Source organism: Gallinula chloropus (genome assembly GCF_964237585.1).
Source record: "Gallinula chloropus genome assembly, chromosome: 4".
NCBI classification, from domain to species: Eukaryota; Metazoa; Chordata; class Aves; order Gruiformes; family Rallidae; genus Gallinula; species Gallinula chloropus.
The window spans coordinates 13,762,231-13,789,375 of NC_140088.1; the positions used below are offsets into that span (position 1 = coordinate 13,762,231).

Consider the following 27,145-nt stretch of genomic DNA (forward strand, 5'->3'; position numbering starts at 1 on the left):
TGACCAAAGCGGGCGTGGAGACCCTTCCCCTTCTGCCTACCCCAACGCACATCGCCACTGCAACCACGTCCGGTCCGGCTCATTCCTCCCTGAAGAACTCAGTTCATCCGCAGGACTGCGGTGGTTTGCTACTTTATTTTCAACCCCCCAAGCGGCATTTAAGTCACCAGTCAACCCAGCCCAGCCCAGCCCACCCTCGGGAGCAGCCGCCTGAAGCCCAGGCGGGCGCGGGGAGGGCGGAGCCGCGTTACTCGCGCCGGAGGACCCTCCCCTGCGCTGCGCCCGTCGTTCTATCCCGGCTGCCGGCACGCTCCGTGTCCCACTGGGACGGGACGGGTAGGGGGAAGGGGGAAGGGGGAAGGGGGAAGGGAAAGGACGGCCCCGCAGCGCCCAGCCGCTCGCCGATGCCGCTCAGCAACGCGCCGCAGCAGCTCCGGAAGACGCTATCCCGACACCGCCCCGCGGCCGCCACTGCGCCCCAGCACAGGCGACTTGAGGAAGGGCCTCTTAGGTAGCTAGCGCGATCGCCTGATGGCGGCGCGCAGAACCGAAGGAGTCTTGAGCTACTGAAAGGCGGCGCTGCAGCCTGGCGCTGGCGGGACAGTCTGGAGTGGCCGTTGGGCTGTTTGGGGCTTGATTTCGAACGGCAAGCGGCCCAATCAGGGGCGCGGGCGGGGTTGGGCGCTGGGTTTGAGCCAGGCGGTAACCGGCGGTGCGGGAGTGGGGCTGGTGTCGGGAGGTTGTGATGGTGCTGAGGAGGGTCTGAGGGGCGGGGGGCGATGAGCGCTGGGATGGCGGAGCAGAGGCGAAAGCTGGTGCGGCTGGCGGTGGTGGAGGAGCTACGGGCCTCTTACGGGATTAAGGTGAAGAGCGGGAGCTGCCTGGCGGCGGCCAAGCAACCTGGAGCGGCGGCCGCTGAGGTAAGGGGAGGCGGCAGCGCTGTGCCACTCACGGGCGGCACTACCGGGTTGGGGAGCGGCGGCGCCCGGTGCTCCGCCGCGGCGAGGCGGGGGCGGGGTGGCCGAGCGCAGAGGTCTCGGAGCTGGCTTCTAGTCCCCGGCGAGGTCGGGGGGCCGCCTCTTGGCCACCGGCGCCGTTACCAAAGCGCTGTTGCCCGTCCTAGCCCCTGACAGGGCATAACCTCCCTCCTCGGGCAACAGTCGCGGTCCTACAATGGACAAAATCGGGTTTCCCCCCCTTTTTCCTCAGGGGGCAAGTGCCGTCAGGGTAGCCGTGTTGTGATTTGGTAGGAAATGGTTTCGTGATGCTGAATTCGGCCCCCTGCCCGGCCCCCGCTCTGCTTGGGACCTCAGCGTTGCGAGGCAGGCCAGATGGTGAACGGCCCGTGTTCCTCTTTTTGTTATCGTTTAGCTGATGCTCGCTCAGGCATGCGCCCGTGCCTCTGGTCTGTGCGAGAGCTTTTTGCGCGTTAGCTGGGCTGTTTGGGAAGGGAGAGAGCAGGAATAAAGTTAGAATTAGTTTCTCCCCTGTGTCAATAACAGAGCTTAGGGTTTTAGACTTCTTTTTCCTTCCTACTTGAAAGGAAAATAGCAAGAGCTGTGAATATAAAAGCTGCCTATGTCTGTAGTGCTTATATTTCACACAAGGAAGAAAACGTATGTTTAAATAGCAACTGAGCAAGGTAGGAAAAGGTACAGAATTACACTTGTGTGTCCAGGGGGCATTCTATTTCTGTTGTGAGGGAATGGATGTAATTTTATTTTATGTTCTTAAATCACAGCTTCTGATACCTCAAACACAACCTTTTAAAGTGACAATATCCGGTATGATTTTTAAGTGTTGAATTACAAGCTGCTGCAATTCTCTATTACAATGTTTTCCTGTATTTACTAGACTATGTATCTTGGAGGTAGTTCTATATTTGTACTTCTAGTAGCAACCTGGAATGCAATGACAATCACAATCACATGTTGCTTCTCCTTCCTTATCATGTTGCGCTTGTTTTCTGTAGCACAGATAGGCCCAAGGTGGCCTAATGGATTAGTTATTAACTATTTCCCAACATGGTCAGCACTTTGAATTTCAGGTATAAATGGCCAAGAGTTTGCATTCATCTGATAGCAAGCTGGGTGAGATCCCAATTCTCTTCTGCTTGGGGGAGGGACAGGCTTGCATGCTCTGTAAATAAAAAGAGAAAAGTGGGGCAAAGAAATAAAAATAGAGGTTGTTATTCTCAAACGTGTAACACAACAGAACCAACTGCACATAATCCTTGTCTAAGCATGTCCAAAAAAGTGCTGTAGGTGGACATCAGTAGTAATGAATGAAGCAACCACTTATTTTCTAATATGTAACACATACTTGGATGTCTTGCTATGGGACAGTAAAGTTGTAATGGTTTCTTAAATACAAATATTAAATATGAAAGTTCCCAGTTTCCTAGACTGTTCTGTGGAGTTAATCCTCCCTGAAACAACAATCTTGAGTGTCTCTGATGAAGCAAAAAATATTTTTTTAAAAAAAGGTTAGTTCAAGTGTCAAAATAAGGTGAGATTTCAGAACGATCTGTTTAATAACCTTACTAACTTGGGGGAAAACATTCCTTGTAAAATAAAAAGTGCAAAACAGACTGCAGCAAACCTTTCTATTCTTTCACTGTAATCTAGGGTGTTACCTGTATCTAGGATCAGATCAGCTTGAGCAATCAATCAGCTCAGCTATCTAGAGAGGATAGTGCTTTTCCTGACAATACCTCTGATCTGTTTTACCTGAAAGACTTTGTTGTTGGGTTTGGGTTTTTTTGTTTAACTACCCTTCTGTTTGTACTGAGTGGAATATGTAGTTGATAATCCTATCAATTTTTAAATAACATTATTTGAATTTTGTATTTTAGGGTAAAATTTTTGGAATACCTTTTCATGCGTTACCACAAGCACTTGTGCCAGAATATGGTTATGTCCCGAGGTAAATCAACATTGTATATTTAGATTTACACTCCTTCTCTCTTTATAGCACTGAATTCTTGTCAAAAGAGGGAACTTAATATTTATTCCAGGCCTGCTAAAGCTTACATGGGGGGATATAAGAATAGTTCTGGTTGGGAAGGAGGGGGAAGTTAGGTAGGGAATTCAGAGCCACAGCACTCTGTTTTATTTCTGTTTCATATCACAGGGGAAAGCTATTCTATACATTAAGTCTTATCTGTTTATCATGAAATAGTGTTTCTGGAAAATACAAGCTTTATTCTGACTTTCAGAATATGTTACTGTTCTTTCCTCAGTTTTCTTGTTGATACTTGTGCATATTTGGAAGAACATGTTCATACCGAGGGACTCTTCAGAAAGTCTGGATCTCTTGCTCGTTTAAAAACTTTAAAGGTATTCTCTAAAGCCTTTTTCTTTCTCCTTTTTTTTTTTTCCCTTAATCTGCATTTCTGTTGATCCATTGGTGTGTTTTAGTTCTTGGAAGTAGACTAGTAACATTACCTGCTTTAGAATTGAGAGGATCTAGTCCAGAAACTGACGAACTTCACCCTTTGTTTGGCTGGGTCTTTTTGGGAAACTTTTCATCTGTCCACATGGTGAGAATATACAAACTTGTTAGCAGTTCTGCACACTAAGTACTGTGAGGGGTTTTGTTCAGCAGTGTTCTCACAGCAGGATGTGTGCATGGGAAACCTGTGAATTAATGCATGTGGTCAAAGAACATTGTCTGTTGCTCTTTGTAGATGCAGTAGTTAAGTAAAATGTGACAAGGCAGAAACTAAAATTGGGGAAGATGTCTTTTCTGATAAGGGCTAGAGGATTAATGCCCAAATTAACAAATCTGATGGTATGTTGAAGACTTCAAATCATGTTTCTTATGAACAATTTCAGGGTAAACTGGATCATGGTGAAAACTGCATCTCGACTGCGCTGCCATGTGATGTTGCAGGGCTTCTTAAGCAGTTCTTTAGAGAGCTGCCAGAACCCATCCTTCCAACACACCTGCAGGAAGGCCTTTTGAAAGCCCAGCAGCTAGGAAATGAGAAGAAAACTGCAACTGTGCTGCTGTCTTGTTTGATGGCAGACAGAACAATTGAAGCTTTGAGATACTTTTTCAACTTTCTGAGAACTGTCTCCCTAAGGTCAGTGTAAATACAGTGCTTGTAAACAGCTCCTGGTACCTTTAACGGCCTCTCTTCCCAGGCAACTGCTGTAGCTTTCTGTGGGTAGTTTGTGACTTCAAACTTTATCTACAGTCAGTCACCAGAATTCAGTCGTGGTCTTTTCTTTAAGACTAATGTGTTTTCTTTATGAAACCTTATTTTCCTGGACATTCAACTTTGCTCCATTCTTTCATAGCTGGATTTCCTTCTTTAGAAAACAAAAGGAGTGACTGATAACATTATCTGATACCCTTGCATCCCCCAAAACTGAACAGTGTCTAGAACCTCTTGGTTTCAATACCATAGTCATGCAGTTGCCCAGCCTGGAGTGTATCAAATTAACCTTATTATGTGAGCATTTATTTTTTTCAATTGCATTTGTCTTATTTGGTCTCTTCTCTCTCTGCTAATTCTGTCCTGATTATTTGTGTTCAAAAAAAACCCCAACAAAACAAAAGCAAAGCAACAAACTTTTCTTGCTCAGATCTGATGAAAACAGAATGGATAGCAGTAACCTGGCAGTGATTTTTGCTCCCAACCTCTTACACTCAAATGAAAATGAAAAGATGTCATCCAGTACAGAAAAAAGAGTCCGCATGCAAGCTGCGGTCGTGCAAACACTTATTGACCACGCAGCAGAAATAGGTAAGATGATAAATATTAATCAGAATTTCTTCTTGTTCATGTTTGTATACAGCTTCACTGTTGAACTTTCAATTTTATTTTTTTTTAATACATATTACTCAACTTGTTCAGGACAAGTACCACAGTTTATCTTGGAAAAGATTCCCGCCATGTTAGGTGTTGATGCCTTTCAATCTACTCCCTCACTGTGGGGCCATGAAGACAGTGAAAATGAATCTCCCAGTGAATGTAAGAAGAGGAGGCACCGAAGTGTTGGGGGTAGGTATGTTGTGTGAAACTTTCAGTAAATAAAATAGGATTATTTTGAGACCAGGTATGCTGAGCCTATGCACTCGCTTCTTCCACAAGCAGCGTAGATTCCTGTGAAATCTGGTGGGTTTGATTTGCAAAACATAGATAAATCATTTGTAATCACTTCACTTGACTGTGTGCTTACTCTGAGTTTTAGTGTGCCAGTTGTCTACCAATTTGTGAAGCCAAATTAACATTCCAGCTTTTCAAGTCAACTTCAGATCCTGTTGCAGAATGCTGACAAACTAAAATATTTTTTTTTGCTTGTTTTGAAGTTATACTTGGCCACTGAAAGACATTGTGTACCTTAAAGCCAGGTCATGAGAAGGCAAGGATATAAATGGCACATGTTTTGAGTTAGAGTAATTTGTGTTTTGAAGTGTAAGTCTGAATTGAGTATTGAATACTCTGTCCTTTGATACTGATCTGATGTTTTTTTTGCAGTGTAGCTATTGAATAGTTTGGGGGATTTTTTTTAGCAAATGTGGACAATCAAATGGTATATTATTTGCTTTTCTGCATTCTCTTTGAGGAAATACTATGGAATACCTGTGTTTAGCTTGACTCAAATCCATGCTCTTGTGTGTATTGCTGTAAAAAATACAAGTATGTACCTGACAACAGTTGAAACTAAGATTTTTATTATAGCCAAGTCATGGGTTGTTTGGGTTGGGGTTTTTTGTGTAACAAAACTTTCTGCTCTGAACAAGGGAAATCACCCTGGAGTTGCAGTCAAATATTTGTGAATATTAAAACTTTGAGGAGAAAAGGTTAGAATTTATTTATTTTGTAGAATAGGTTCTGGTAGTAGGCAGCTTCTAATCTTTCTTAAGGGGTAGTAAAGCAGTATTAGTACACTATTGTCAAAGATCAGTTTTTAAAAAATACCCTATCTTTACCATACACCATAAGTAGTACTGTAAAGCTTTGATATGAACACATGGAAATACCAATGTAGACTGCAATAGCACTTAATAAAAATACTTCAATTTTACACTTTTGGGAGCAGGAAAACCTGTAAAACTTGATGTATTGTCTCTGCTGGGTTAAATTTTGCCTTAACTGCTTCCCACATCACCCCTACCCCCCAACAAAAACCCCAACAAAACACACAAAAATAAAACACCCCAAGCCAAAAACACAGTTCACAAAATGCATGTTGCTACTATGCAAGACCAAAGTTTCATGCTCCTATTTGGGTGTAACTTCAAAGCTCTTGGCGTTTTTCAGCTTCAAGATGACTGTCCAGTAGAGAAGGAAATCTGTGAGACAGACTGCATTGGATACTTTCTAGATTTGCTTTCCAGTGCCTGGTTGGCACTGGAACAGGCTCCCCAGGGAAGTGGTCACAGCACCAAGCTTGACTGACGTCAAAAAGCTTCTGGATGATGCACTCAGTCACATGCTCTGACTTGGCTGGCTCTGTGTGGAGCCAGCAGTTGGGCTCAATGATCCTTATTGGGTCCCTTCCAACTCAGGAGACTCTATGATTGAAAAAAATCAGAAAGCATATAATTTTGTAATGGGAATAGAATTTTCTTTTAGAAACATCTGTTTTCTATTCATTAACTATTTTGTAAAAGGAAAATATAATTTTTCAGCTATTGTGAAAGCAACACAAACCATTTTGGTGAGATCCAGACTGTAGCTTTCCCTACAGAAGGCAACCATTTAAACTGATGTGCTTTATTTCTCTCTGAAAGACTGCAAGTTAGAGTTTAAAATAGAGCAAGACAAACTTCATATTTGAATTTGATTGCTCGGTGTGTCTTGCATTTCAGATATTGTTAGTGGAGCATTGAATAAATTTAAATCTAACAGAAAGCCCTCCACTACACATCAACAAGACAGAAGCGGTAGGTATTGGTGTGTTTGTACTAAATAAAGCCCATGCAGTATCTTCTGAATTTGTCAACTATAGTTCAGTTTTTTACAACTGAAGAACTAGAACTTAGTTGAATAGAAATGGTTACGTTTGAATTGTTTAAAGCTTTGAATATAGTAGGTATTTATTGAGGATACTGCATTTGCTGTAGTTTTTGGAGCGGCTTCAGTCACTGCAGCAGTGGCCCCTGCGGTTCTGGGATTGCACAACTGAACTTGAGCGCTTTATCTGATGCACACTAAGGCTCAGTGCTGTAGTGCTGAGGCCCTAGTGTGCATCACATAATCATTTTGGGAATGAACTACCAGGACCAAACCTTATTTCATTCTTTCATTGTCTCTTAAGCTTGCAGAAGATGACTCTACTTCTTTATTTTTTTTCCTTCCTAGTGCCTATGTTATTTTATTAATGTGTGAGTTGGGATTTTCCTTCCTGGTACTCTTAACTTGCAAAAGACCAAAAAACCCCACCCAACAACACCACCTCATTAAGCCATAATTGCTTTGCCTGTTCAGAACGCATGTGTTTTGGCTAAACTTTTGCAACAGTTTTCTTTTAGACTTCAGAAAAAAATTCAAAACAACTGTGTATAGTTTAGTAAGCAACCTTTTAAGTTGTTACAGCAAATTTGGTTTTCTTAATTTCAGTCCTTTCATCAGTGACTCCAGTGGTTCTTACTCCAAATACCAAGCGTAAACTTCCAACTGATTGCTATCAGGGCTTGTCCAGCAAGAAGAGAAGATCTTTTAAGCATAATTTTGCTTTTGAGTTGTTACCAAATAGCATTTTTAATAGTAGCTCAACACCAGCATCAGGTACAGTGCCTTTGTTTTCTTCTTGCTGCTTGAACTGGCTGTTTGTGGTCTTTATTTTAAATGTACAGTCATTCGTTGTTCTTGTTAAGCAGTCATTGCTAATCAACTAACAGCATTCCTTGCACTACTTCCTTGTCTTAGTAAGGTGTATGTGTTCATAGTGACTGCCATGTCACATGGATTGAACAAAAGCAAAACTTGCTTTGTCTTCTGTTCTAGTAATCTCTCCGATTAGCAATTGTGATGTCCTTTTATCTTTTTCTTCCCTCTGTAGCACCTAGGTTAGACTTGTGTTTCTATCTTGGCACTCACATTTATGAAGGCTAGCTATACCTCCAGCCTTCTGAAAGTTGTGGCCGCCTTCTGTCTTCTAAATGCTTATATTAATAGCTGTTCTTAGCTATATGTGAAATGTAATTGTTGTTATAGAAGTTCTTTCTTGAATACAGTTTTCTCTAGAGGCTAGATTATCTCATTCTATAGTTTATACTTTTGTTTGACAGTGCTTTAATTTCACTTAATTCTACTAGAGTGCTTCCAACTGTCAGGCTGTTCTGTAAATCTTGTTTTTGCCCTGTTCCTTAATATGCTGCCAGCTGAAATTAGCCAATCTAGACATTTTTCTTTTTACTGTGTGTTTGTTTTCCTGGAAGATACTTCTTTTCCCCCTCAATTGAATGGTATAAGACTTCTTAGATTTGTTTATTACTTCATACTCACTATGAAACTTATTTACATGGATAAGCAAACTAAAGCAATGACACTTTGTAAAAATAGTAATAATGCCTCTCCTTTTGTAAAAACTCTTTCATTTGTTGTTGCTTTAACTATGTAAAAAGAAAACCAATCCCACACACTACAAATAATATTAAGACTGAATCAATTTTTCTTAAGCTCTTAAATTTGAGGAACTCATCTGGTGATAGTGTGGAAACTTAATTTAGGTAGTGATGTTAGTAGCATGCAATTAATTGTAATCCATCCATTTCTATGGATGCTACAAGCAACAACTTCATTTAATATTAAAAAAGGGGAATTCAAAGTCATTTCAAGCCAGGACTCCACAAAATAAGCAAATACTCTGTGCTGTTTAAAAACCTAGTCTTCGTGGTATTAACTGTTTTAAGATCATGTACTTATGATTTTGTTCCTGTAGTTAAGTTTGAAGCAAGCCCTTGTATGTCTCTTGAGTCATCACAAACCTCACTGTCTCCTTCAACTGCTGGTGAAAATCATTTGTCTAGTACAGGAAACAGAAGTAAGAGACATGGAAACAAAAAATTATACAGGTAATTTACCATAACTCTTAGAAACTAAAGATAAATTGGAAAGGTAGGTCTAGACCTCTTGACTAATGATGTGTAAAATCTCAATCTGCCTTCAAAATTATTGTTTTGGTGTTCAGAACATACCAATTTTTATAGCAGTCTTAAAATCATCAGATCTTTTAATGTGGCAAAGTAGAGCTCAAACCAAAATAAGATGTGGGATAGTTGCCTCCTGTGCCTACTACAAATTTTTGTCAAGAAGGCAATAGAAGTAGTAAAACTAGAGGAAACAGCCATAAGCATTAGGATGTTTTCAACACACCCTCCTAAAGAGTTTTTTGTGTTACTTCTTCCCCTCTGTCCTCCCAGAGCTGAATCAGGAAAGACGGGTTGTTTTTCTCCAAAGATTAGCAGAAAAGAAATGGTTCGTAGGTCCTTACGCTTGAAGTTCGGTTTGGGGAAAAGCAACAGAGAAGTGGTGAGTATTCTGCTTCCAATCTAGTCTTCCTGTTACTGAGCAAATTTTAATCCAAAATTTCGGGCATTGTTTTTCAGTAGGAAAACTTACTTGATAATGGAGGATTCACAGCATAACTGGACCTGCTGTCAAGTACAAGGGGAAGCCTCAGGCTTATTTTCGTAACTGATAGTATTAAGTAGTAGTAATAGTAACTAATCAGCTTGTACTAGGTTTGGCTGGTGAAGGGGCACATGGGACAGCTGACCTGAGTTGACCAAGAAACTATTCAATGCCTGTGGGGAGGGAGTTTTTGCAAAGTAGCCACTGCTCAGGGGCTGGCTGGGCATCAATCTACCTGTTGTGAGTCTTTTTTTTTCTTTTTTTTTCCCCTTTTCCCTTCCCTCATCACTCGTGGGTTTGTTGTCCTTTTGTCCTTGTCCCATCACCTCTCACAACCCCCATCCCCCACACACCTCCTTTTTGCCTTTCTACTTCTCTCCTTCATCCTGTTAGTGACTGGGTGGGAACTTACCTACCAGCTGGGGTCAACACACCACACTTGTGAGCAGTAGGTCTTGCTGTTCCTTAAACTCTGATGTTACAGAGCATGTGTGCGGAATCACTGTGTTCAGAGTGCAGTGAAGTCTAGCGGCAGGTGGGTGGTTCCCTACTTAGGTCTACAGAGAATTGAGGGAAGATGAAGTATGGTGAAGAAAAAGCTGCTATGACTGATTTTTGTGTAGCCTTTTTCTGGAAGCTCATCTGTAAATGATATTCTAAATTACAAGTTTATATGAAATAATTAACATGTTTTGTTTGTTCAAGAATATTGTGTCAGGATGTGCGGTTGGTAATAGATCCGAAAATATCGGAAGGCGTCTTGCAAGTCAACAAGGCATGGAAAGCAGAACTGAATGTGCAAAAAGAGAAGTGCTCTTCAGCCCATGTATCAGTGAAAAATTCCCTAAGAAAGGTAAATAACAGGATGCATTAGATAAGGAAAACTTCTCACCTTATAAAAAGCGAAAGGAACTTTACAGATAAAGCTATAAAAGCAATTTGATTAAAAGTACTTCTAGCTAGAAGGACAAAAGGTACTTGAATGTTAATGTCTCCTGGGGAAAAAGATTCTGTTTAGAACAGGCCTGTTTGTATTTCTAGTATTTTAGCAGTCTGTTCTGCTGTTAGTTAAGCAGGACAACATAAGTTATTTCCATTCTTAACATTACAACCTTTTTGACATCTCAAACTTAGGGGAGTAATGTCACTTTTAAATTCAGTGCTGCTTTGATAATTAGGGGGTTTTTAGCAATAATCTTGCCTATAATCATTAAAATCATGACATACTGTACTTACATGTGGTGATATTTATTTTAAGGTTCAAAGAATGTGAGCAAGTCAGAAGAAAACCTGCTAACTCCAAAATATCATGATAAAGTACTTCACCGAATATCATGGTATAGTCCTACTGTTAAAGAATCTCAGGCAATCAGCAGGAATGAGGGAATTCTGCCAGAGCACCCTGAAATGGGAAACGGTTCTTCAGAATCTGTTTTGATATTTGGGAACCCACCAGTTATTCCAGTTGAATTCAAATCCACAACTGTAAGTGAACAAGACAACAACCTAGAACTTTTACTTTGTGAAGAGGGAAGTAATTCAACTGCAGAAACATTACTGAAAGTTAAGCAAGCCTTCTCTGCATCTGGAAGTAATCTTCACAATTTGATAAGTGATACAAAGTCTTCCTTCTCAGATGAAGCAGGTGAAACATTAAATGAAATTCCATGTCACACAGGGCTCAGTCTGGAGAAAGAATCATTAGCTGAAGAAACTTCTGAAAGTTCAGCAAATACAAAATCCAGAGAGCTGTTGCACCAATGTAATCAATCTTATGCTACTGATAAACAGCAATCACAAAAAAAAGAAACTGAAGTTTTAGAGAAGAGAAACTTCAAAACTTCTATAGAAATTCAACTTGAGGTCCCAAAACCAGATATAAAAAAGGTAACAGAACTTCCTATGCCTCAAGCATTGGCTAAGGAAAACAAGTTGACTGTTCAGAGCAGCTCATCAAAAGGGGGCTTACACAAATTAGATTCCTTCAGAAGAAAAGAGGAAATAGAATTATCACACTCACAAACAGCTGAAAACAGTACAGTAAAATGCTGTAATCTGGAAGGAGATACCTCTCAAGTGTGTGCAGCAGGACAGCTTCCTACTTCGCAGCTGCCTAAATCCCAAAATGAAGTAGGCAACCAATACTTGCAAGCTGAAAATTGTGATGAAACTTTAACTAAAACATCAAATATTTCTGACCATGGAAAGGTTTCTGACCACGTACAGTGGTTCAACAAGCTTTCATTAAATGATTTGAGTTCTGCAAGCAAAGCTAAACCACCTCTTAAGTTTCAACGTACTCCTGTTAGACAGTCTGTAAGAAGAATTAATTCTTTATTGGAGGCTAACAGAAGATCTGTAAACTCTCAACTGCTTAAAGCAAGTGAAGTTGGCTCACCCCTTGTTAAATCTTTGAGCTATGATTCTGCACTGTTCTCCCACACAGAAAAACCCTCGAAGAATTCTGTGGGTTTGCCACTCAGGAGTGACAGTATGTATGACCAAGTTTCTATATCTCATAAGCGTCTGGACTTAACATCCAAATCTTGTTCCCGGCCATTAAATCTATCAGACAAGCCTGATGCTTCTGCCAGAACTGCTGGAAACCACGAACAGAAAGCAACTGTTCATCCATCAAAGTCTGTTCTAGAAGATCTAACAAACCATGAAACAGTGAAATCCAGTTTAAAAGTTAATGCAAGCATAAATATTCCAGGTGCTGCCTCAGAAAAATCTACAGTCACAAGAAATACTTTAGGAAAAGAAAGAGTTCGTTATAGAGGCTCTCCAAAGAATCCAATATCGAAAGGGAAACTGCTACCAACTGCAAAGCCAGTAGACCTGTAAGATCAAATATGATGGCTTAATGGGTTTATTGTAACTTGCCAACTTTTAGAAAATCTAAATCTGTATGATTTTTTTAGCTCTAATTATTTGTAATTTTATTTTTTAACTGTACAAGTCTGTGACTTGTACCCTTAAAAACTTGTTTTATGTTGAGGTTGTCTTCATTTACTGAAAGTTTTGTAAATGCTAGTCAGTTCCTCCAAATTTATTCTAAAACAGAAGTAACCTGGTCTTACAAACTTTTGTTGATCTCATATATTGATTATCTCAGCTTCTAAAAACTATGCATCTCCCAAGACTATTTTTGCAGTGGTTAGACTAAGTACCAAGCTTTTTTTTAAAAATTGAGACATTTAAAACGACAGACCTGAAAGGTAAATGTCTTGATGCTGAGTATTGGTTGTTAAATTGATTTGATACTTAGTTTTAAGTATAGTGTAGTTCTACACCAGCTCTACTACTTACGGTTCTTTAACTTCTATTAGAGTAAACTGGGAGGTGCTTTCTTTGAGTAGGTAAATTAGTGTGTGTATGCACACTGGAGGATTATTAGAGCACGTGAAAAATGTGCAGTTTATGCAAGAAGTGAAAAGTCTTAACTTCATCCAGCAATATGTTTTGCAATAGGTACCAAGTATTTTCAGTTGTGAGCAGTTGAATGTTTTAACTTATTTTTAGAGCAACAGACTAGTGTTGACTAGATGGTGCAGAAGCAGGTCTTAGATGCTGATAATGTTGCAAGAAATAAATGTAAGAAGCCATAGTGTGTTAAATGTTGACTTGCACAAGCAAATGTTTACAACTTTGGGAATGAAAACTGTTTATGTCTGTCATCAGTGGTAAAATTATTTAAGAAATGGACACTTGAAACTAAACTGTTAATGAGCTTTCTGTATATGCGAATAGCTTATTGGCAAAATGTAAGAGCTGAAAGCATTGGATGCTTTTGGTTTTAATAAAACCATTGGTTTTGTCCCTTTTCTGAGCCTGTTCTGTAACGATTTAGAAATTTAGATGGTGATGTCGTTCGTAGACTGTGGACATAAATGAGTAAGTTTGAAAATACTGAAGTCAAAGTGACTGGTCTGGCTCTCCTTGTTTATTGTAAATACATGTTGGTGGCTCTCACAACTAGCATGGTGCAATGTACGTCAGCAGGTGTAGGCTTCTAAGCGTTTTGAGTGCTATATATGTCAATGGAAGGAGCAGTTCTGCTTGCTTTCTCTTCCTTATCTCCTTCCACACGTAACCACCACCATACTAGCTGAATTGGTTAAGCTCAATGCTCTGATGGAAACCTTCCCAATCATGCCCAGCTGAGCTGCCTCCCTCTGTTGCTGTTAAGATTGATCACTAGGGAAAGAGCCAGGAGAGCACCTTAACAGGATCTCTTGGTGTTATGGGTAAGTATCGGGAGCTTCAGGATAAAGGAGCTCCTGTAACAGTTCACTGCTGGCCAAAGGCGCCCCAGGTGCTGGAGAGAATGATGCCCCTGGAGCCTGTGGAGAAACCCATGGTGGAGTGGGTGTCCCCCCACAGCCCATGGAAAAGGCCAAGACTCCACCTGCAGCCCATGGAGGGGCTCCACACTACATGGAGCAGGTGCAGAGATAGAGGACAAGCTGTGCCCCACCTTGGAGCAAGACCCTGCCAGCACTTGCCAGCACTTGCAGCCCGATGAGCAAGAGATTTGTGCTGGAACAGGTTTGCTGGGGGGAGGCTTGGGACCCTGTGGAGGACTGGGACTGAGAGACACTGTGATTTATTACTGCCTGCCATAGCAGTGACCCACGCCAAGGCAGCTGGTGAAGAGCTAGATCCCTGTGGGAAAGGACACATGCTGGAGAAGTTCCTGAAGGACTGTCAAAAAATAAGAATAAAGCCAAATCTTAAAACACCTCCCCCCACCCCCCAGCCTTCTCAGGCTTAATTTTATTCAGTTTCTCTCTCTCCCACCAAGCTGGGAGATAGGGAATGGGGATTGCTGTTATTTCATTTCTCCTAAATGTGATCCCCAGAAGCGCTATGACCATCGCTGTTGGGCCTGGCCTTGGGTGGGGTCAGGTCCAACCTTGAGCCCAGCTGGTATTTTACTTTATTGAGCCTAGAGGAAGCTTCTAGCTGCTTCTTACAGAAGCCACCCCTGTACCACCACCCCCCACTCTCTCAAACCTTGCCATGCAAACTCAGAACATGCACACATCCATTATGTAAAGTTGATCAGGTTTTGTAAACAGACTAGGTGCCTGATGGAGCCCAATCCTGCAAGTTACAAGTGTGTGATGTACTACAGACCAGCAAAAAGCCAGAGTAATCTGCATTTGAAGGTGTAGTTCATAGGCCTGTTGTGGGTTATAGTCAGAGCTTTTCTGTAGATAGTTATCCTAAAAGGGAGCATGTCATGCTCATGTCAGTAGCAGTGAAGATGTTACCTAATGTCTTTAGACATTACTATTTTGTCAACTCCTATTACAGGATAGACTTAACCGCAAAAGGCTCTTGCTAAATTGCCTTTTTGTTAACCTCTGCTGTGGATGATGCATGTGGATTTGCTTACCCTGGAGACCTTTACCTGCAAGTGCTTAGAGATGGTTGCCATGTCGTTACCTGGCGGTAAAGCTATCCTTCTGTAAGATATTGATTATTATCCCAGGCAGAGAAACTGCGGTGGGGAAATGGGCATGGTCCTAGGAGTGTCATATTTTATTTCTGCAGCTGTTAATCCACCACCAACGCCATTTATTGTGTTGAGCTGAAAAGAGAGATCTCGAATATCCCCTTTGCCCCCACCCCAAGCTTTGTGTCACCTTCTTAACCGGTCAGGTCCGCGCAGCAACGCACGGTCGTGGCAGGTACCCGCGAGGAGCTGGCGGGGCCGGCAGCGGGGGGGAGCGGGGCGAGGGGCCGTGGCTACGCACAGAGGATGCGCGGAGCGGAGCCGCCGCACCCCGCGGAGTCGCGCCAGGAGCGGGAGGTGAGTGCGGCGCTCCCGGGGGTCGGCGGCGGGGCCTGGGCCGGATCGGGCTGGACCGGACCGGACCGGACCGGACCGGAGGGCTACGAGCCGCTGCTGAGCTGCCTTGGGTAGGACGGGACAGAGATCACAGTCCAGCTTTCCACGGGCGCAGCGCAGGATTGCGGGGTGGAGCAGGCGGCGGAGCGGCAGCCCTGCTCGCCTGCATGTCACCGGGGAAGGCTGTGCCGAAAGCAGCCTTTTCCCTTCCCATCAGAGAAAGGGCAGCTCGGCTCCCGTTGCGGCGCTCTCCCGCAGAGGCTGATGAGGCGGAGATGTGGGGTGGGGGAGCCGCGCACAGGCGGAGCGGGGAGCATCTCCAACCCGGGGGTTTCAGCCATTTTTGCTTCCAAGGCGCTTTCAGGTGCCTTGCGGTGGGCGCTGGGGTAGGCGACATCTTAGTGTCTGCCGTGGGGACATCAGGCAGATGTGCATGTTTTAAGGCGAACCTGGGGGACTTGAGGGATTTTTTTGTTTATTCGGGGGATTGGAGGTGATGCATTTTAATTATTCTTCGACGCGAGAGGAAAAGGAGCTTTAAGAAACCAGCATCTCCGTTAAAATTCAGCATCTCCGAGGTGACAGTGGATGGTACTTGGGTTGGGTTGTTGCCCGATTAAACGATGCTGTGCAACCATTTAGTGAAAGGGATTCAATCAACAAATGAAACCTACATGATGCATGTGAAGTAGGAAGCTGCTTGTCCTAAGGACAAATACAACATAATCCAGGTTGCTCAGCAGCTTCTAGCGGTTAATTTTTCAAACGATGCATGAATTGAGCTTGGAAAACACAGTTCTTGGCTTAAGAGTTCTTTGCTTTTAGGCCGGAGCCTTATAAAATCACATAATAAACATGGGGGGGGAAGGGAGGAGAAACATATTCCATATTCTCATTAAATGAAATTGGATCCATTTTGTTTGTAGTGACTGTTAATGAATGTTATGAGCAAATGCAAATCAGAAAATTGATTTCTGCAGTTTACTAGTTAATAATTTTCTTAAAAGATCCTATCCACCCTATCTCCCCCCTCCCCACCCCCTGCTCCAGCCTGTTTTTCATCTGGCTCGGCTTTCAGCTGCTCCTAGAAGCTGTGGTACTTAACTGTGATGTGCAGTAAGTAGTAAGATCAGAAATTACGTGCAGCATATGTGCTGGACATTTTTTCCCCACAATAATTTATAATCAATTTCCTTTCTTTTTCTCAGGAGAAGAGTGGCTACCAGGATGATGACCACTTTGCTTTGTAACATGATATTTCTGATGGCGTTTGGATTGGCTTCGTCTTTTAGCCACAGCCCTAGGACCCCTGACAGGGTTTCTGAAGCAGATATTCAGAGGCTCCTCCATGGGGTTATGGAGCAGTTGGGCATTGCCAGGCCCCGAGTAGAATATCCAGCGCACCAGGCTATGAATCTAGTTGGTCCACAGAGCATTGAAGGTAGTAAATTTCGACTTTGAGCTATGATAAATGTATTAGTATCTTTTGGTAATAATTATTGTTTTGCATATAGATGCAGAATATCCTGATCTTAAAAATAATGGACTTCAAAACGACATTGCCTGATCTTTGTTTTAAAAATCATTATCCATCTTTTACCTTCGTTAATGTAATGATTTTGACAGAAGTAGTAGTGGATTAAAAAACACAGGCTTTATAGAAAAAGTCATGTCGTCTTAAACGTGTCTGGTCTCTAGTACCTCAAAACAATGGGTTTACTAAATTCTTTCTCAACAGTGTGTAGAAATACGTATGTTTCACATGAAACAAATGTGAGCTACAGAGCCCAAATCTCATGGATTTTTAGAAACATTTCAGGCCAGGAAAAAAAAATAGAAAAAAATTTGCGATGTCATGGGAGATAAAGTGAGAAAGCTTTTTTGAGGGGTTTCTTCCTACAAGCTGCAGAATGCTGTGCAGCCCTCCGTGGGACAGGAGCACACAGGGCTGCAGGCAGGATGCAAAGGATGCGGGCACTCCTCTTGTTGCATCCATCTCAACACAGTGTTCCTGTGGTGAATGCTCTGGGCTCAGGTTGGGGTTTTTGGCCAGTACATCTGGTCTCACTCAGTATGAGTAAAGTTTTTTATTTTATCTTTTTTTAATCAGTCTACTATCTACACAGACCATCTGAACCATCTGGCTCAGATATTAAGGATAATGTTGCAATGTGTTACTCTTTGAAGTATAATTAAGCTAGCTTCTGTTTTGGGGTTACGGAAAAAGGTTCAAGGTATGCAACTCCAAATATTATAGTCTATGCACAAACATCAAAACAGAGCAGAAACCCATTCTCTCAAAATTAAAGCTCTCCGACACAATGTAGCAAGTCTTGACAGTTTGTAAATCTACACCCTTTATTTTGTTGCCTCTGGGATCTAAGGCTATCTTGGTCAAAGTGGTACAGCTACCTTAATAGAGGTTAAAGAGTGGTTTAAAGCTTAATTGGCATTTCTAGGAGATAATTGCTAAAGAAACTTTGGTGGACATATACTTTCTGCAAACAAATTCCAGGGATTCATCTTAAAGGAAAGGGCACAGGCCACGTTTTACTCCATTGGAGTCTGTATGTAGAGAAGTTGGGACAAACTGGTAGAAGTGAGTAATTTTATTCTCAATCCCCCTTTCTCCCCCAGACTTAAAAAACAACCAACCAAAACCCACCTTAGAAAAGATAGGCAAATCTGGCTCTCTGACAAATATTTAATCTCAGCTGTTTGCCATTATTTTCTACTTACAATGTTAGCAAAACTTAATTAAGAATCTCTTAAGTATTGAAACTTTTTAGGTGCTTGGGAGACTCAGATAATACCAGTTTTGCAGTCATCCATACTGTCTTCCACAAAATATAAATTGAACAACACACCCTCACCTTTTCTTTCCTTTTTAAAAAAAATACAAAACTCCTGTGTATAGAACAGAGTAAAACACAAAGGTGACAAATTATTTGTCATACCTAACGTTCCCCCCTTGATCAGATGAGGATGACTGACTCTCTTCCAGTCCACCATTACCATTTAACAACCTATTAAGAAATCTCTGCAAAAGCAAAAAGGCCTTGTCACATGAAGGCCATCACTCAGTGTAGAACTACATGTGCAAACAAACGTTTCCGGAGGGTGTTTTGTGGCAAGTTTCTCAGATAGTAATCCCTTGCTCTTTCTTGGGTTTCTTGTGTTTATCTGTAGATAGGTATCTCGTGAAGTACATGATTAGAAACTTCAGTTTAAGAAAGTGTTTTGAAAGCGTTGGTTCGGGTTACAAGATTAACCTGATTTTGTGTCATTCTACACAATACGTTCTCATACTGCTTTTTAAAAATGTAAATATAATGCAGTAAGTTTTCACCGTGAGTTTGTCTTTAAATATAAACCATGAACTACAGGATAGCTAATCCAACAAAACTTGCATTTCATTCTTAACCAGTGTTTTTAAGAATTACATTGTGAAAGACTTGAGAATTTAATATACCACCGGTTAGTGATCAGTTAACAGTGCTCTGGTTTATCCTCTTTCAGTCTTTATTTTTTTGCATGATTTTGGGAAAAGCCTGCACGATGGGTCTCACTTTCTATTAGGGGGTCTACTTTGGAAACAGACCTGCTGAGATGGCCTGGTAAGACCTTTGTTCAAAGCAGTCCTTTTCTGTAAGAGATTCCTGTACTTCCACATACAGGGTTTACCTGAGAAACTGCAGTTTTTACCATTTTCCCCATGTAGTACACAATTACTGCAGGAGACTGGCATTCCTGACCTCCTAGTGACTCCAGTCAGATGATGTTTTCTAATCAAAACAGAATAGAAGCTGGATTGAGGCAGGGACCTTGTCTTCTGGTGAGGAATGAGTCATTTGAACAAGGAATCCTGTGAGGGGTTGCCCTGTTGTGGACAGATGACATCTCAGTATGGTAAAAAGACTGTCAACCCTCTGAACTGGTTTTTCTTGTTTTGTTTTGGAGTTTTTGGATCTTACATGTTTTGTGAAATTCCATCGCGGGATTTAGAAACAGAATTTATTTGGAAAAGGAAGCTCCAATCTCTGCTCTTGTTAAACAAGTCTGTAGGACTTTCTGGAAGTGTGTTCTGGATAGTGCTGAGCTCTTACATCTTGCTTGTATCTCAGATACTTGTATCTTGGCCAGTCTGCAAGGAGGCGAACCGAACAGTGCAAGAAACAGTGTCATGGGTTGTAATGTTAAAGCAAAACAACTTGTGTCTGTAGCACAGGTGTTGGCTGACGCAGGGGTACTGAGGAAGATTGAGAGAGGACTTGTGATTGATGTTCCCAGTGGTATCCATATGAACAGTAGGTGATTTATGGCTGAGCTATAGAAAAATATAACTGCATGTGTTTTTAGAGTACATCAGTCAAGATTTCAGGTTCTGAAGGTTTCACCTATGAACTCTCTACAACACAGTTACACTGTTATCACTGGCTAATGATTCTGTGGGCAAATGCTTACAAGAGTCTGTAGGATAATGGAAGGGAAAACTAAGGGGGAAGGGAAGAGGGAAGTTTAATGGTAATTGGAGCATATCATAGCAAAATAGGGTTTTCATCCTGAACACCATGACGGCAAAGTGATAATTTGCTAACTACTTTCCTGAGGTGCTGCCTTCACTGGCAAGTTTTTTGCCTGAAAGTAGTGGAGAGTATACTTGGGTATGAAACTTACTTTTTATGAGAAATTCTGAGCTGCCAGCAGTATCTACTTCCAGCCACTTTTCAGGCTGTAGTTTGCAGTGACCAGTGTAGACAATTCAAAACCTGGCTCACAGCATGCCTGCATCCTTATCATCAAACCACTGACCATTCTGGATGATGTCTGTTTCTCATTTGGACCAGATATTGCACCTCAGTATAAAGAAAAACCTGTATCAAGTAGAGCTTAATAAATTAAGGCAGTTTTCTGTAAGAGCATCCTTACTTAACAAAATGTTTTTGTCAGAAGCTTCCCCAGCAGTGTAGGCCTGCAGCAGGGTTGATAGCTGCAGATGCCATCACCTTCAGCCGAGCCAGGGTTCCAGAAGTACCACTGTTTTCACCCATTATGTATGTACACTTGCAAACAAGGTGCCATCAGGAAAAATTAGTTTCTGCAGCTTTGAATTTTGGAAACAAATTGAGGCTGCCATAATAGAGACAAGTTTATACTACCAGCCTGATTATAATGAAATGTTTGCTCACTTGAGTGATTATTATAATAACCTTTTCCAGCTGAAAAAGGTCTCAATAATTTTATATGTAGCAAAAATACTGTTGCTATTAGTTCATCTGCAGATTTCCTAATTATGCCCGTTTTCCATCTTAGCTATCTACATTTTTTCCAGTGTTAATCATCGCATTTGACTTTAAAATGCTAAAAAACAGAGGGTGGATGTGTTGCAAAGAACTATATATGGTCTTCCCTTCTTCTCTCCCCCCTCCGCTAAAAAACAAATCTTAAGGCTGCCTTGGCTGTGGTAAGGGATGTCACAAACTTGCTCTGTATTGAAGACAACTAAAAGATGGACACTTTTCAGAAAATGCCTGTAGCAGCATGTGTTCTCTTTTCTAAGAAATATTTTTCTTGTGAACGGGTAGGAGAAAAAGTGCAGCCTGTTAAGGGGAAGAAGTTACTGCCCTTTCTTACGTTGAAAGCTATAAATACACCCTTCGTTTCTTTCCCTTCGCATTTGTCCATGTATCTGTGCCCTAAGGTCAACTCACTAAAATAGTAGAGTCTAGAAAATGCCTGGTCAAGAGCTTAATCTATGAAGAAATGGCTCTGAACTTGAAGCTGTACGCAATCCAAGGAGAGCCCAGAGGTCTGGAGTGCTGTGAGCGTGACAGCTTTTCTCTCTTGGGTGGGAGTGGGCTTCTCCACCCGGAGCCCACAGGGAGGTGTGGAGGCAACACAAGCTCTCCTCCTCAGTGCCTTTAGCTGTGTGGAAGCAGTTTGCAGGATAATTACATTATGAAAATGGGGATTTACTGGCTGATTCCCTGTACTTGTGCACGGCAGCCGGCAGATGGTGCGTGGCGTGTCAACACGGCAGAAGCCAAGCAGATCCTCCGTGATGAGTGTCAGGAGAAGATGTTTATAACACCCGAGGTGGTATCTTAGGAGCAGTTGGCTTTTGCTGGCCACAGAACAGATTTTCTCTCTGCACACACCCCTGATTCCTAAAAGTAACAAACCCCTATACAATATTCTAATTTCTCTATTAATATTTTCTCTCCTTGTAAATTTAGCTTTTCAGAAAGCTATATTGGAGTCACTCAGTGGTATTTATAAAAAGAGGGGGGAAATCCTTAGAAAAACAGAGTTTTTAATGAGTAGCTATGTTTCTGTAGTTACCATTTAGGTTTATCACCGCTGTGCTATATTCAAGTTTCCTATAGACAAGAAGAGTGCTCCATCTATGTTAATATAAGACAAAAGTATAAAATAAAGTATAAAATAATGCCTTCAGTGTTTCAAAACCAGGATTTTAATTTTTTTCCCTGCCTGGTAGGGAGTTTGAGGTAAGCAACCACATTTTTTTTTTAAATTTTAATTTCCTTAATAAGCTACAATAAGCTTGGGCCAATATTTAAGGGGCTTTTGGGGAAAGGAGGAGGGATTATGTACATCTTGTGTGTTTCAGGACTGTTATGCCATGCATAGGAGAAAAGTAAAATCTCACTTAAACACACGAGGGCACTAGCAGCTCAGCTCGGGCAGTTTATAGCACTGAACTTGATACCGGAGATGTGAAGTCCTGTTTTCATTTGGCAAATATAATCTCCTCACATTTTCACTGCCTCCTGGACAATTCAATGCAACGGGAAACCTCTTGAAACCTCTTGGGTAGTTTGTTTATGTTGGATTTGGCTGGTTTGGTTTTCTTTCTTAGAAACACTTCAAACAAGGTGATGGTTGATAAAGGTGCTGGCATGACAGCCCAGAAAGCTTCGAGTTTTCAGGCCACAAGAGGCATAACGCTGTCAGCCTCAACGACACCACCAAATGATGAATCTCAAATCCAGAGCATTTGTAGGGATAAGAAAATATGCCTCTTTGGGAGGGTTTCGACTCCTGGAGAGACTGCTCATAGCTACCGAGAAAAGGCTGGGTTTGAGTATTTTGGAAAGAAATAAATACCTGTTTCTTATTTTAGAGAAAGGTAGTTACTGTTTGCCTGATGAGGAAACTCGGAGAGTCTGGAACATTATTCTAACATTTCTACTAACAACCGGTACTTAATGGCTTGTCAGCACTTTGCATGAAATCCACAGTCTGTAAAATTATGCAGATTTCTCCTGCATGTTAACAATGCCTATTTTCTTCACATTTTCCTAATAAGAAAACTAGGACAGACAGTGCTGGAATTACCTTGCTGTCTGCCCTATAACATGCCTAACAAGACTGCTGCTGGTTTCCTACGAGGACTGTAAAATCTCTCTGTGAGAAAGTTGCCAAAACTTTTCACTTATGAATGCACTCTGTGAAACCAGTGCAGAAATGGCCTTTGCACGCATTTGATTTTGAGTGAGTGTGTGCTGTGTTTCTACACAAATATATTTGGACTTCCTTGGGTGACTCCTCAGAATATCTGGAGGTCAGGAAACCTGGCAATGGGATGGTTCTAGTTAACCACCTCTGCGCTAGCATCTGGAGGCAGCAGTGCTGCTGGGCTGGGGCAGACCTCCCACGGACAATTTTGCAGCTTCAGGGTAACTTGGTAGTGTCCAGTTAGCATAAAGGGACCACACAGTCACTTGGGATTTGGGTTATTGTATCTGTTCTATAGAGAAAGCCCTACTGCAGTGGAAATGTAAATTTGCCTTCACAGTGGGACTGCTTTTGCTGAGGCACACATGACTTTAATCAAATGCTGCGTTATGGGCCAGGCATTTAAAAATTGAACCCCAATGTCACTCTCCTGGTCTTTGTTTTCAGGGTTTAGGGTTTTGGTTTTTTTATTTGTGGTGGTGGTTTGCTTGGGGTTTTGTGTTGTTTGGGGTGGGGTTTTTTTGTGTTGGGTGTAGTTTTTTTTATTTTTGCACATCACTGAAGTAGCCCAGGAAATATGGTTTCACAATTTAATATGGACACCTCAGATTCGTAACATAAAGTGATAAAGCTGCACTTTTTTATACATTAATATGGTAGACACCTGGATTTGTACAGATCTGACTAAAAGTACCTATTTTCTTCTTTGTATTTTACTCCCCACATTGTAACACCAAACGTAGCCGAAATTTGAGTATCAGGCAGTGGTGTGTGTCATAAGAAAGGTCGTTTAGAATGCCAATTGTGGAGATTTAAAAGTTAATGACAGTGCCAACTGACACTGCCGAATAGCAGCCATGGTTTACAGTGGGTTTTCTTCATCTGAGCAAGTGATATGGCTCTGCTCTGTGAGGAAATTGTGTGTAAAATGATTATACCTGTAACTCAGCAGATAGGAAAATGCGTTTGTATGACATTATTTGTTCTTTATTAAGGAAAAGTGCTTGAAAATTTGACCCATCATATCCTTGCTTCCATATGAATTTATAAGCCATGACAAATGTTGAATAATAAGAAAACAAAGTTGGTGTTTGTATCGCAATGTGGATGTGGTATTGTGCTACCTCAACGTGTTTGACAGCTTTCCCTCTTGAGGAGCAAGGGCAGGATACAGTGAAGCCTGTGGGTGTGACTACCATGGGCTTTGCCATGTGGGAATTTGGGGAGCTGCCCAAATAGATACCAGCAAAGGAAAAAGCAGGTTGAGATGGGAGTCTTTCAGGGAAGAAAGGTGGCAGGTCTGTAGGGATTTAGAATTAAGAAGATTCTCAGGTACCTAAAGGTAATTAATCAATTAGAATGGGATTAGACAAATGTATCCAGAATATTCCCTGTACATGTTACTAGAGGGGAATGACCCAATAAGGGAGGTAAGTAACCTGAGGAGAGGGAATATGATAACTTCTGTATTGTCTGATGTTTCATAGTACTTATATTTTCTGGTGTTTGCAGATGCTATGTAGAAATTTATTAAGAAATTGTAAAAAATGATCTAGCCATGAAATATAATTCATAAGTATTTTAAAAAATCTGCCAGTGCAAGACTGGCCAAATTGTGAGAAGCTCTTGTTTTCAGAGACTTTTTTCCCTGCTTGTCTTTTACATGAGTAAGGTAAAAGCTTGGGCACGATAATTAGAGTTTATACTTTTTTGTAATTATTTCCAAAATATTATGTATTTCCCCTGCTCCCATATGATTTTAAGTTAGCTTGCAGTAAGAAAAGCTTAAAATATAATTGGTTCTATTAAAAGATACTTTAGAAGTCTAGACAAAGAAGAGCTGCTTGCTTTTCTTGGTGGTAGTGTGTGCAGGAGATAGGACATCTGGCATGCTCTGGAGGTTTCCCATCCTGCGTGCTTCCAGCAGTGCCCTCCCAGATGAATGAGAAAAATGTTCTCAGCTGCTGAACAGGAGGGTGGAAGAAGCTCTTTTCTCCTCCTGGGATGCTTTAGTACATCAGGTTAGCTGGCTGAAGTCCCTCTTGCAGTGCCAAAGAGCAGTGCTGGACCAGGTCTTATCTGGCAGGCCTTATCATTATCTCGCTGCTCTCTTGCCTCTTCATCATATGCCAGAGCTTTTATTGAGGTGCAAAAAACCCTTGTCTTGATTTGGGCTTTGCTGGCAGAATTTTTGAATAGGAAAGCCTCTGCTTCTGGAGCTGTGAGGTTATACTGGGCTCACCAAGCAATGATTCAGGAGCTGCTCACAATGAGGCCACCTGAGTTAGCAAATTACACTGGTGGCAGTTGTCACACACATGTGGCGATTTTAAATGCTTCTGTTGCAAAGGAACCAGCTGAGACTTTGAGCCATCTACATGGCAAATAGGATTGAAGTGACTATGAATGGAAAACAAACAGGAAGATCCTGATGTTCAGTGCAGCAGTAGGTAGATATGGTCCCGTTCTGGACAATTTTGATGCCTCCACGCTTCACGCTACAGGATTGAAAGGAGTATTTTTCTCTGGGTATGTTGACGTTGGTGGAGCATTTGGGCTTCTCATGCACCAACGTCTATGCTACTGAATATAGGGCTTCTTCAGTCTCTCACGCTTTTAGGACTGGAATGATGTCCCATCCCTCATGGGACAAAGTAGATCAGATCATTGGCTTCATTTGTTGCCTTGTTTCATAGAGCCAAGCGCTGCACACGTGGTCACTGGCGAGGTGTGTGTTGCTTGCTGGATGCGCTTTCCCTTGACTCCGCTGATGCGTGGTAACTGGGAGTCTGTGTGGCAAACAGCAGCGATCCCGTCACACTGCAGATTGCACTGTGTTGGTAAAAAGGGTAAGCTGATCCACATGGAAAGCTTTCTGCTCAGACTGAAAGGCAAATTAATACAGTCCGTTAGAGGACTGTTCAAACATGGGAGGCGTCAGCGATAGCTTCTGTGCTCTGTCAGCAAGTGAGCTGCTGGATTTCTTTTTATTGTGCATACAATTTGAACAATGAATAAGGGCATATAGGCTACTGTTATAAATTTATTGTGAGAGGGGCATGGGCATTACTTTGGTCCTAACAATGTCGCATCAAAAGCATTACATATCTTAAATATTTTTACTGTTTGTAATTAAAGTATGGGATAAAATGGAATCATTCATTTAAAGCAAGGCCAGTAATTACATGATGTGTGCGCTTAAGAGTTTAGAAAACAAATCAAAATGAATTTGTCCCTCTGCAGAGAAAAAGAAAATTAACCTTCATTGTTTTAAAAGAAACTGTGTCATTAAGGAGAAGAGAAGCTGAGTCTGGAATGCCTGAGTACGTATAGTTGTAGTTGTCTTGGGTTTCCCCAGATATGCTCTTGAATGGTTATGGAAGTTGGCTACGGCTGCATTTTTCCATTCCACTATGGTTCTCCGATGTTTTGCTCCTTCCCTATTCGCTTGTTTAAAAGCTTCTGTGTATAATTTGCAATTTTTTCAAAGCTTTTCAGTTCCTGATTGTAATTAATTTCAGGAATAAACAAGGAGTAGGACAGTAGGATGAATCTAGCTGAAGATGGGGACCGAAAATGGCATTGGGTCTGTAAAGCTTTCAGTGATAGTAGAAAGGGTAAGGAAAACAAAAATGCCTATTTTGCATTCAGGATTTTTTGGACAGTATGAATTAATCAGGTTACATGGTGGGGAGTCTTGCACATAACAAATGGAAGGAAAAAGGAAACTGATGGATGGAGTCCCATTTTAACACACAAGAGCACCAGAAAGCATACTTGCAAGCTTGCCTTTGATTTAGGGATGAGGCATCACTTCTGAGTGCGATAGTGACACAGTAAAGGTAGATACAGCAAGATGACTGGGGGGTAGATATGCAGGATAGTGCGGAAAGCTGTCACAATGAAAGCAAAAAGAGCCATCTCTGTATCAGAGAGGATGCAGTGGAAAATGTGTTTGAAGATTTTCCCAGTGATAAGAACTAACAGTCTAGATCAACAAAAGATTTTGCAAAGTGGCAAAGATGGCATTGCGTCCCTGATGAGTATCTATTACATCTCACGAACTAACTTACAGCAGAGATGTAACGTAGTATACAGATGTTGGAAAAACAGTCTTGGGTGCTCTCTATTCAAGTTCTTCAGGCAGCTAAGTTGCTTTGCATGTTTAGTGAAATGGAAGGCAGCTGCAAATAGCTGCCAGAGGAGTCTTACCC

General features: G+C 41.7%; 2 protein-coding genes across 2 annotated transcripts in view; both read left to right on the plus strand.

Moving 5' to 3' along the window:
- Positions 1-791: 791 nt before the first annotated feature.
- Positions 792-12,484, plus strand: ARHGAP11A (Rho GTPase activating protein 11A; the record flags this gene model as incomplete). The annotated part of the gene is made up of 11 exons (XM_084263760.1): positions 792-920; positions 2,855-2,925; positions 3,242-3,338; positions 3,837-4,093; positions 4,593-4,753; positions 4,865-5,011; positions 7,577-7,744; positions 8,901-9,033; positions 9,382-9,490; positions 10,298-10,445; positions 10,851-12,484. 11 exons carry the CDS (start codon positions 792-794, stop codon positions 12,437-12,439), a joined length of 3,009 nt encoding a protein of 1,002 aa, XP_084119886.1. The 3' UTR covers positions 12,440-12,484.
- A 2,878-nt stretch (positions 12,485-15,362) lies between these two features.
- The window catches only part of LOC311191552 (neuroendocrine protein 7B2-like), a gene marked incomplete at both ends in the record, with an annotated part of 28,558 nt that continues 16,775 nt past the window's right edge, over positions 15,363-27,145 (plus strand). The window contains 3 exon segments of the mRNA XM_084263761.1: positions 15,363-15,386; positions 15,388-15,413; positions 16,661-16,893. Coding sequence (XP_084119887.1) covers positions 15,363-15,386; positions 15,388-15,413; positions 16,661-16,893 — 283 coding nt within the window.